Source organism: Ambystoma mexicanum, chromosome 10 (assembly GCF_040938575.1).
Source record: "Ambystoma mexicanum isolate Mex_15411 chromosome 10, UKY_AmexF1_1, whole genome shotgun sequence".
Taxonomy (NCBI): domain Eukaryota; kingdom Metazoa; phylum Chordata; class Amphibia; order Caudata; family Ambystomatidae; genus Ambystoma; species Ambystoma mexicanum.
Genome location: NC_090932.1, coordinates 1,266,425,364 through 1,266,437,716, shown reverse-complemented (window position 1 = coordinate 1,266,437,716; position 12,353 = coordinate 1,266,425,364). Strand labels below are relative to the sequence as shown.

General features: G+C 47.5%; 1 protein-coding gene across 2 annotated transcripts in view; it reads left to right on the top strand.

Moving 5' to 3' along the window:
• Positions 1–12,353, top strand: part of TPCN1 (two pore segment channel 1) — a 767,000-nt gene that overhangs the window by 271,337 nt on the left and 483,310 nt on the right. For both annotated transcript variants that reach the window (XM_069619236.1, XM_069619237.1), the window contains exon 6: positions 6,838–6,926. In XM_069619236.1, the coding sequence (XP_069475337.1) occupies positions 6,838–6,926 (89 nt within the window). The remainder of the gene's footprint in view (positions 1–6,837; positions 6,927–12,353) is intronic.

Genomic DNA, 12,353 nt, shown 5'->3' with positions numbered 1-12,353 from the left:
TTCTCTGGATTTGCACTTATACACCTTTGCGGGTGATTTACTGTTCACCCCTGGTCCCCCTCCGCCAGGCTCAGACCCACTTTAACACAAAAACCTTCAATTGTACTTTTCCAAACTTTCTCTACTTCCAAACTTTCTCTACTTCATCAAAATCAAAGACTTTCGACTGTGCGCAAGATTTTGCTTGACCCGTCACAGGACCACTTCGATTCACGTTTATTAGTTCTCTTTCAATCGGTCTCCCTCAGTCGGGCTTGGACCAAATGTATCTACTTTTGCCACTTCTCACCTGGATACCTTACAGAGACCTTTGATTGTGTACCCACACAGTCAAAGGTATTGTAGTAACTTGTTTTAAAGTTCAATTCATTCATCACCAGTACAATTTCACTTGCGTCTCTTATCACATGTGTTTTAACAAAGTTGGTTCTAGTGCTCGCCATACAATGTTGCTGCTTGCAACCTTGGCTTCATCACAGACAGCTCTTGTATCGGTCTCCCCAACTCAATGGCTTTGTTGTTGGAGCCAAGGATGGTACCACAGTGGCTGGTGATATTCCCTGCTTTGATTATTCTCGCGGCGGGAGAGCTCCCGGTATCTCCGACACACAATGCAGGATTCTTCGGCTTGGTTTCCTGGGCTTACGCTTTCTATTCTTGAGGTCTCTGGAAAGTAACGGTTCAGTGTCGAAAAGGTCAAGGGAACTTCCCTCCTTGCAATCCCTTTTGTTTTTGCTGCGTTTCCTCTCCTGCTCAGCTGCTGTCTAGAAATTGCTGTTTTTTTCATGTGCTTTGCCTCGCTCAGATTGTGCTCTCGTGCTTTTTATCTGTATGGGGAAGTGTAATGGGACGAGGAAGTCAGGTGTGTGATGTTCAGTAATTGCCTGACCATTGTATTGGGACACGTCAGGTATACTGTTCAGGTGTTAGTCTGTTTTCTCTCATAGCGGGCCATCCGTGAGAAAGTGTTCCCGTCATAAAGGAGGGTGGGGGGGGGGGGTTGTAGAGTTCCTAGATATCCTACCATGTAGGATGGGGTAAAGGTGTTAAAAGGAAGGGGATACCGTGTCTCACCATCCGGTGTCCCACTCCCACTCCCTGAACACCCCTCACTCAGGTGATCCTCCCGCACTGGTCCACCCCCAGGAACTGGATCGAAAAGCGATGACTGTGTCCTGGCCACCTAGATGACAGATCCCCGGGGACTAGTGTGTGAGACACCTTCTGGTTTTGCACACTCCTTTCAAAGTCTTCAGATCTCCCGAAGAGTGCTCAGCCCTCTTTTAAAGCCAAATGGGCCACCGTGATTGGTGTAGGCCAAGCCTACCTTAATGGACCAATCCTGGGTCCCCTCCAGCAATCTCCTGTATGCATGAGGTCAAAAGCAGAGTGCTTTGCAACAGAAAAGGTAAAGGGGTGAAAACATGTCATACTAATCTGACCCATCTTACTGTCTGTTGTGGATCAAAAGGTCTCTCTGGTTAATGGAGTTCCTGATTAAGGTGGCAGGTCTAACTTGGAGCTGCAGTGAGACCACATTTTCTGTCTCCTACCTTCTGAATGGGGTCTCCCTGCGCATAACATTTTCCTGTCAATCGATACTGAAGGTGGGAGCTGGCATCAGGTTGACACAGTGCATAGGGTGTTGGGGGTTTCCTGTCTCCTTTGTTAGTCTCTGCACCCAGGCCCCATGTGGGCAGGTTTGAATGAAACGCTGATTTGTATGCAAATGCTGCCACCAGCTACAAGGCTGAACAAAAGGACATGGCAGATCTATGGAGCCTTTGTTAGTTAGTAGGCTGGCCATGGCAAGGGGAGGGTTTGGCCCTCCCCCTTCTGAGATGACATGGTGTACTCCTGGCTGTCATATCCCAACTAAATATGAAAGGGGAGACTGCGCCTGTAAACTATGTCCACCCAGAGTACACTGGTCCATGTGTATGTCGTGCGGTGAGCATAGGAAAATGGGTGCGGATTAGCCCCACACATTTTCCGGAGGTTGATCTACCATACTTCATTTTAATTTAAAATGTCAAGAATCCAAGGCGAGCGCAAACCCACCCTGTGAATGGTCGAATTCCTCACAACGGGAGACCCGGAGGGAACACGGGGGTACAAGTGGGGCAGGCTCGTGTGACTGTCACTTGGCTAATGAGCAGTTATGCAGCTGTTGGGCCTAAGAAGAGTCAGTCGTACATCCAAACTATTCTTCTTCACAGCAGTGGCAGAGATAAGTCCACGGACCACAACCGAAGGGTCTGGAACCCCAACACAAGTGAAATAAACATCAGAGGAAAACATCCTCATGGCAGTGGCTGGGATAAGCCCACCACTGACCAGAGAAGGGTCTGCGACTCTAGCACCAGTGAAACGGGCATCTGAGGAAATATTCCTTGTTGCAGTGACAGAGATAAGTCCACGGGAACCCAGAGAAGGACTTGGGACATTGCTGATACGTTGAGAGAGTTGCAAGATAAACCCCAAGTTAGAAAGATACAGAAAACAATTCTCAAATGCCAGGAGAAGCGAGTCATTCTCCTGGTGAGGAAACGTATGTTCTTTCGAGTACACTTCAGAGACGCCAGGGGAAGGGAGTCTATTCCCCTGGCCTTGTTGTGATAGTGCAGATCAATACCATAGTAGGTTGTGAGACAGGACGGTGGAGTTTGATTTTGGCGGACAGTCTGACGGATCCTTTAGTATTCGTGTTGAGAGACAGATGAATGTCATTCATCGCGTCTGCCCCGCCCCTGCCTCCATACTGTAGAAACAGAAGTACGTCATTCATGGGGTTCGCTCCTTCGCTGCCTAAATATTGCAAGTGCAAGAGACACTACTCACGAAGGCAATCCTACCGACCTTTTCCTGGAACCATCGAAAAAGACATTAATTTGCAAGCCCAAGAGAACATGAACATGCTGTAATTGAAGAGAACGAAAACAAGTGGACTCACTGCCAGACTGACACACGAAGCAGAAATGCACTCACCATGAAACCACTGTGAGAAACCTGAGGGCGTCCTCACATTTTCTCCTCTCAGATCCTCTGCTCGGGTGGCCAGGGAAGGGCCATCGCTGTTGGATCCCGACCCTGGGGGCAGGCAAGTGAGGGAGGATCACCTGAGTGTGGGGTCCTTCGGGAGTGGGAAGAGGATGCCTGAGGATGGGATGGTGTGCCCCCTTTCTCAATTATCCATCACCCCTCTCTCCATCAGCCTTTATGGATATTCAAAGTCCTATCCTGTTTCCCCCCTCTCCAATTTCAAAACATACTGAGACAAGGAAGATTACCTATGGCAAAAGACCCTACAGTCAGTACTATGAGGAGGAAAATGAATGGGAGACCTACCACACCACACTTCCAACATGCCCCTCTAACAAGGTCAGACCGAGTCAGGCACTTGACACCTGCACACTATTACCTACCATGTAAGTACTGGGATATAGAAAACGTAACCCAAGAGTCAGGTATGTCCCATTAATTGGCTTAATTGGAGTCAGGCAAAGGAGGCCAATGACTCAGACCTGAAACCCCTTAACAGGGCTCAGGTGTATAAAAGGTGGAGCACTCGGCAGTGCATAGAGCAGCAGTTAGGAGGACAGAAGGGAGGCTGCATGGCTGAGTCCAGTAGGGGATCCCTTCTTGTCCCTAAACCACTTTTGCCAGAGAAAGAGAGTGAGTTGTGAATGCTGAGCAAGCTGTGGAAGCCAGAGAACAGGAAGCTGGAGCTGGAGGTCCCTGAAATATCCGGAGGAGAATGGGATGCAGAGACAATGACTCGGTACTGTGTGAGGGTTGCAGCGTGGCGAGGGAGCCGTGTCTCCAAGGAGCTGGATTTGGACGTGCTGAGTCCTGCTGTGTTTCCCTGGTAGGAGTCCAGGTCCCAGGGCTATCTGAGGGACAGGTGGGGAGAACCTGACCTCCGCGCCGAAGCCGGCTAGCCTTCCTGAGAGCATTGTGTCAACCTGTGAGTTTCTTAATGCCAAGAAAACCTGGTGCGTGTGTGAGGCTAAAAGGGAAATTTGAAAGTATGCAAGCAGCAACGAAAGAAAAGGAGAGAAATGGAAGGAAAGGGAAGGGCCTGAAGTATCAAGAGTGGTTTCACATGGGGGAAAGTAAAGCTGTGTGTTCTCTAAGGTCTCTGATACTGACCCAGCGTTAAAAGGAAAATACAAACAGCACTACTTGAGAGAAGGTGAAAAATGAGGCGCTATGCTGAAAGTGAAGTGGGAACAAAACCCCTCAAAATATTGTGAAAGGCTGTTTGAACTAAAGAGAAAGAATTGTATTTTGAACGTGACTTTTGAAAAGCAGAACTTTTGTGTTTTTGTGAATTTTTGATGAATCTTGAAACCAGAGGGGCTTGGGAGAAGGGAACCCTGAGAGGCCTAATGGAAACTGTGTGTTTGTTTGCTTGGGGAAGGAAGTCCAAGTGAATCAATGAGCTTTTTTAAAGTGTGCGTTTCATGAAGCTTGGGCAAGGTAGCCCAAATGAGCCTAGGATCTTGTGTGAACTAAATTGATTTGCAGTTACAGAATCCGTGCCTAGAAGACTCCAAGGGCTTTTCTAAATTGAACTATTTTTTTAACTGGCAACACTAAACCTAATGATGAGGCCCACTGAATCCAGCCTTATTTTATACTTCTTTTTGGAACACCATTTTTCTGTTAAGAAAACCAAGCACAACATTTGTTTCAACAGTTGAGCGCAAGCATAGTTTTGACACAAACAGATTTTATTCTTGGACTTATGGACCACGACTATCCTTAGAAACATCATTTAAGGGAATACCCAAAGTAGAGATTAGGCAAGATGGGCATTACACCAACCCATTATCTTGAAATAAAGGTTTTCGAACTACTATCTTTTGTGTCTTGTGTCTCTCTTGTCACCATGTCTACCTCACAGAACACGGACACTAGGTCAAACTCACATTTAGACACAAGGAATATTATCTGCATTCAATAGACACTAGAAACATATAATCAATGTATACGTCGAAATGCAAGACACATAAGAATACACATAAAAGCTTGCTTAACGCAGAAAAGCAACAGGAACGAGCAGCCATTTTGAAGAAAATGGACGGTGCTGCTACGCTAGAGTGAATGGAAACTCCAAGGATGCCTCAAAGCTGCAAAGACGTTTTTGCACAAACCAAACAGTAGCTATGCAGGCCTCCTTCCAAGGTTATAACAAAAAAGGGAAGGTTGACTAGCCATAAAGTAGGACAGACGATAACAACAATTCTGAAGTGCAAGACATCTTTCTTGTGGATTAAGTAAAAGAATAAACAACCTTCGATAGCCAGATGCTGGCTAATTAAAAGCTTGAAAGTGTATGAACAATAGCTCAACCAAGTCTCTAGAGCCCGAGGAGGGTAATAGCACCCATAGTAATAGGAGTTATTCATGGTAAAAGCTGAGCAAAATAATGAAAAAAGTGGTCTCCTCACACGTGACTAGTGATAGGAGAACGGTGTCCATTCATTAGCTCTCGACACAGAGATGCACCTGCCGTAACTCCCTAAAAATTCTCAGAACAGAAATGCCAAACAAGGCCAAGTTCAAATTTAGAAGCCCTGGCTTGTGGCCTAAGAAATCAGGGATGGTAGAGATGTTCGCTCCGAACTATGACAAGGATGTGCACTAGGGACTGTGACTGGGATGTGTACTAGGAGGACAGGAAGCAGGAAGTGTGGGTGATTCTGACGAGGTCAGAGGTTGAAGACAACCAAGATACCAACAGGAGGGAGGATGGAGCAAGCCGACTGTGGATGCGATTTGTCGAGCAGGTGAGGTGAAAGTGGTGCTGCAGAGTGAGTGTGCATGTTTGTGCAGAGCGTGTGTAGAAAGACTAGTGTAATGAGTGGTTGTGCAGTGGATGGTACTGAGTGAAAGGAGGGTGGCTTGAGTAGTAGTGTGGAGGAGAGTGTAGTACCTTGGAGGAGGTAAAAGTAGTTGTTGAAGGAGGAATAACATCAAAGGTTGTAAGCAAGACCTAGGATAAGTGAAACATCTAAGGGACAGAAGACTGGTGGGAGGAGTGATGCAGGTGGCCTGAGCAGTGAGCGAAGAAAGGAAGAGGTCAGAGTTGGTCTGGTTGAAAGAGCCTGAATCAAGCAGTGTAATTGCAAGGCACCATTCCCATTCCTATTGAAACACTAACCAATCGATAGTGCAGCGAGAGTTGAGAAATTCCTGAGGAGTCTAGCGAGAAAAGGCATTTGGCCATTAGGTCCTTACTGCTGGAAGACTACATAATTAGACAGTAGGGGTCAATCTTCTGTAACTCCTAATCTGGGTTAGGGTGGAGGTTCGACACTAAACGAGAGCGAGAGGGAGGAGCATGTGCCCCACAAATCATGTCACTATAAACCTTTGAGCCGCCTCTGAGACTCAGAGTGATTCTTGAGCCATTTTTGACAAAGTTTCAGTGGCAGAAACAGATCATCACAGTGTAACCAAGCAATAACCATAGACTTTAATCCACTTCACATTCTTGCTTTGTGTCACTGAGCAGCCACTTAGTTCATTCCTGACAATTAGCACCACATGCCACCAAGTCCCTTTATGCAACGGACCTCTGTCTAAACCCAAGTGTACTCTGACTGCCTAGCACACTTCCCTGCCCACACCTCGGATCTCAAAGGAATGTAGTAATGACATGTGATATTTAGAAATGGTCAAATATGTTAAAGATTAGATGTTTTTGTTGGATCTTACCCCTGTATTGATCCATTCTGAAATTGACATTTTTTGTAAAGCTATATAGTAACTTTGAGTAGTGTTCACGATGGCTTCACTTCCCAAATTTAAACTGTCTTTCTCTTGCAGAAACTTGCGCCAGATCTTCCAGTCCCTCCCGCCCTTCATCGACATCCTACTTCTCCTACTCTTCTTCATGGTGATCTTTGCTATTCTAGGTGGGTTGGAAACTGCTACAGAGTAATTAGTAGTTATCCAATGCAAGCTTTTGAGAAATGTAAACTAAATAAGAGTGCTTAAAATCCTTGTTGCCTATTGCCATGAATGTACCATAAGTATTTATTGTTATCAACATCAATCTGAACATGGTCTCTGTGGTCATGAACCTATGGGGTTGTCTATAATTTAGTTTTACTTTTGAGAAACAATAAGTGAGCTAGGTCTTAACTACAGATTCTGGCTGTCCTAGAGGGCAACCTCCATGACTTTGGTCCTATTCCCTGGGCTCCCAGTATAGATTGAAACATTATTTGGCCCTGTTCCAATCCGCTGATTAAATACAGATTTACATTGAAAAGGCTGTGTAGTCTTTGAAAACATGCAGAGTTAGAAAATTCTCCAGCATTGGATCTTTCATAGATTGACATGCTGTGAATATTCCCCGTCAGGCTAGGAATCCTCGGGAACATATAGCAGTTTAAACTTAAACTGAAAACTTTCAGTCACTATTTTGCTCTATAATAGTAATTTTGGGGTCATACTGCTCACAGCCAATAGAAACACCTCCCTTAACTCCTCCCTTGTTACCGTACGTTAGTGTAGGGAGTCCTCAAAAATCATCTCTTCAACATTTCTATTAAATACATTTGGAATTTAAAAGATTTTTCCACAAAAAAAATATTTTTCAGGGCGTCTAATCGACGACCAGTGTTGGCGGCAACCGTGCTACCTCTGTGGACTGTTCCCGCTGCCAGTAATCTTCGACGAAGCTTCGTCTGCGCAGTCGGGCCTACCTCATGGCAGAGCCCATGAGGAAGAGCCTGTTCAAGGCCTGTACCTGCTGTGGACTGAAGAATGTCTGCGTGGATGAGCACCACGATGACTGCCTCTACTGCCTTCATCCTCACCATATCATCCAGGACTGCGAAATCTGCCAGTCGTTCTGTAGACTTTGAGGGATCGTCACCATTGTCTCGTTGCGTGGCTCGAGGACGTCGGCGCGGCCTCTGACTCTGCTTCAGTACAGAGTCAAGCCTTGTTATGGCAGGGCAGGGTGGCCCAGCGAACCCCTTCTAGTAAGAGGTCTAGGTTGCATGAAGTCCAGGCTGCCAGCAAGAGGTCCTCGCACAAGGGCCGGTCTTCACCAAAGGTCAGTGCGCAAAGGGTGTCAGCAGAGGAGGAGAGCCAAGGCCCTTTCCAACGCCCCAGGGAGGCGACGTCTTCGGAGTCCACGTCGAAGTCTGGTTGCCACTCTTCGCCTTTAAGGTACAATACAGGCTCATCGACGACCAAGCCTCACTCCAGGTGGTCTACCCCAAGGCCATCGATGCCGTCCAACGGCACCCCGTCAATGGCCATGACTACCTTGCCACGACCATCAACAAAGCTGTCATCGGCCACGACTACCGCGCCATCGACGAAATTATCCATGGCCACGACCACAAGGATCTCGTTGACAGCATCTACGTCCACGGCTGTAATACCCTCTGACCAGGAGGGGCAGAGGTTCAGAAGGCCAGCCTAGTTTCCTGGAACAGGGTAACCTCTGGACAAGCCAGACCAATCAGGGTAGCTATGGCAGGCGGTCAAGACTAAGTCTCAGGAGGGGTGAGGGTGACAGAAGGACCTCAATGAGCACATAGAGCAAGGACACTTACAAATTACTCCAGACAGGTGTTATATCAAAAATATAGACACATTTATTACAAGGCCTTTTTAACATAGACCATAGCAAAAGAATCACATTACCACTCAGTAAACCAGCACAACACTATCAATACAATATATATATATATACAAGACCAATGGGGTCCAAAGGGGTAGATGCATGAAATATGCCGACATCCTAGATGGGAAGAAAACAGGCAGTGCAGGTAGTCTTTGGGCCCCTTCGACATCAGCAACACACCTGACTAAGAGGCAGTCCAAGCCCTAAGAAGAGGGGAGACTTGTGCTCAACAGTACATGCAATGCAAGCGCACACGGTTGTTCCAGTGGGCAAAATGGGGTCTCTTTAGGGGTCTCTAGAAGCTCAGGAAGGTGGATGAGGCATTGAAGAATAGGTTCCCACTATTCAAGACAGACCTCCACTTGAAGGCAGAGGCAGTTCTAGAGGTTGGGATGGAGTCGCTATTTCGCAATTGCAGTGGAAATGAGGGGCCCTCAGGGGCCATTTGTGCACAACAATGGGCCCTTGTGCAAGGGGCCACTGGTTGGGGTATTGAGTACTCACTGGTCCCCGACGCAAGTGGTCCCAAACTTCGGCAGGTCAGTCCACTTCGCTTGCAGGTTCGAATGCGGCAAAAAGGACGTCTTGGCACCTTTTTAGTTCCTGAGCTACAGCGATGATTCCCAAATGGAACAGTGGCGATTTCTCTGCTCCTGGTATATGAATCGAGCCAGTTTCACTGCAGCAGGCTTCATGGGCAAGAGGGTCACAAATCCATTGGACTTGCTAAGGACGTTGCAGCGGCAGAGCAACACTGTAACCGCGTTTACTCCGGTCCTAGTGCACTCGTCTATGCCAAGTATACGAAATTCGGTGTGAGGGTGCCGTGGACACAGAGCTAGCGGTATACCAAGTTTCAAGGGCCTCCTCGAAATGACGGCAGAGACAGAGCAAAGGTCCTGCATAAGCTGGTCAGCCCATTGGGTTGGCCCAGGGACACTTCCGAGAAAGCTTACTTGCGGGTTTGGTGAAGGTGCCGAGAGTAGTTGGTCACACTATTCCAATGGGTCGAAGCGTCTTCACAGACCTTCTGGGATGGTCGGTTGCACAGGGGTCCCACGGGACGACAGCGGGCTCAGGGTGCCAAACCTTCCAGCGGGTCACCATCGGTTGCTCGACTCAGCTTTGTAGTTGCAGGATACTTGGATCCTATCCTTTGTTCAGTGAAAACTCAGGAGATCGATATGATAGTGGTGTTTTTGGCCTACTCTTATCCAAAGTTCCCTTCGTGCCAAAACGAAGAGGACCCAATGGGAGATCTGCTCACAAATGCTCACTCCATACGTGGACCAATCACGGACCACGGTGGTCCCAGTCATCCATGGCACTCCAGACTCTCTGGCACCCAGGATGTGTATTGGAACTAGACGTTCCAGCCCACATCCTGGAGGCACACACACAAGGCATGCAGGAACCCGCGAAAGCATTGGGTTTCGCGGGAAACTGCATGACCAAATAAGGACTGGCCCGGGTCAACTCGACCTGGAGAAGGTGAAGGGGCAAGATGGCCAAAGGACAGGACATAGAACCTCGTGGCATGGCCATTTTGGAGCCAGACCACCTATTCGCGCCAAACGCGGTTAACATGGCAGGAAAGGGTTAAAAATAATGCAAAACGATAGCTGCCACCAGTTCTGTCCATGACACAGCTGCTCAGTTCATAAAAAGTCCAGCGAGAGTATCTAGGGCTTTTGGAAAGGAATATAGACCCAAGTGTGCTGTATGGAAAGATACATGGCACACTTGTTACATGTTGCACAAAAGTCAGTCAATGGTGTTTAAACAGCAGCAAAAGGTTTGGGGGTTGTCGCATGGAGGGAAAACAATATACAATTAGGAAATCTTTCCTAATAGTCTACCCCAAGGCCATCGACGCCATCCAAAGGCACCCCGTCAATGGCCATGACTACCTTGCCACGACCATCAACTAAGCCATCATCGGCCACGACTACCGCGTCATCGACAAAATTATCCATGGCCACGACCACAAGGATCTCGTCGACGGCATCTACGTCCATGGCTGTGATACCCTCATCGACAACACCGGTGATGGACAAAAGTTGTTCCTTCAATACCACTGTTCACCACTGCCATTGTCACTGGCGTCTCCAACACCCACACCAGCACATTGTCTCCATTAACAGCCTGTCCACAGGTATCATTCCCTAACACTGACTCTTTTCACAATTCCTCTGACACTCCGGGGCGATCTGAAAGAAATGGGAGGTCCCAACACTTCCGTACGAGAGGGGAGGGTTCTCTGCACCCCATCTAGAATACTACTGGGCAGCTTCCCAAGCACAATTCTCTTCAATTTGGTACATCATAGCTCAACCTCCCCCACATGTCAAACTAGAATCACTGGCGGCGCGAGACACTGATCTCAAGATGCTAGTCCTTGACCAGCAATATAAAGATGACTCGCCATTAGACCCGGTTTCCTTCTGGCTGAAAGCATGGCGCCAAATCTTTGCTCTTACCGGGACCAACCACCCTTACTACCAGTGGCTTCCTATCTGGAACTTCCCCGGGCTACACCCGCTCTGTGATAAGGCAATCCAAGTAAGGTGGAAGGGGATGGGATACCAAGCTTTAGCAGACCTATTTCCGAATGGGAAGTTGATCACACTTGAGAATTGGGGAGCCGGTCGGATTGTTTCAGTATGTGATAGATTCCAATACAATAGGATCCGCTCAACGATGGCTAGATGGACCGACTGTCCCTGCGAACCTGCTGAATCACCCATACTGGTGTGCATAGCCAACTCTGTTGATTGTAAACATATCCTGTCTGCTCTGTACAAAATAATACTGGAAAAAGTGCCCCCGCCCACCCTCGGGCTCGAACCCATTGGTCCAACGACATGGACATTGCCCTCACAGATATCCAATGGTCACATATGGGTACTCGCACCAGGAGGGTTTCTCTTAGCTTATGGTTTAAATTCATGCAATTCAAGATTCTCCACAGGCTTTACTACACACCTACGAGATTTACCAATATGTCCCCACATACACAACAATACTGCCCTAGATGCCACTCTGCACCAGACTACCTCCATATGTTTTGGGGATGGCCTAAATTGGACGAGTTCTGGGGTGAAACCCTTGATGTCATGTCTGAGGTGGTTGGCTCCCCGGCGGAGAGCTATCCACTCGGAGCACTATTTGGACTATGGACCACCATTCAGAGCAAAGCTCACAGGGCGTTTGTCAACATCGGATGCATGATTGCTAAAAGAACTATACTTTTGAACTGGAGGAATGGGAACCCTCCCAAGTGAGAAAGAATGGCTGCATGCTCTTACTTGGGCCCAGGAGAATAAGAATTAATATGTTTGTACCCATCCCGACACAGCCAGACCGTGCGATATCTGGGTGGATTACCGCTCTTATTTGGCCCGTATTGCAGCTAGCGAAAGTGATTTGAACCATGATACTTCATGTTCCTCTGGATGACAATGTAGATTGCTATCCCACAAATGCGATGTGAACTGTATAAATGGTTAGTACACTTGTTCTGTATGTATACCAATTGAGAGATACCATGTACCCCCGCTTGTGCTTAACTAAAAATAAAGGTTAAAAAAAAATAATCCCCTCCCATCTGCGTACTGTGTCAACATGTCTGTCAACGGGAAAAGTACTGACTTTGCTGGGTTGATCTTAAGTCCCAAATAGACCCCAAATTGAAGGA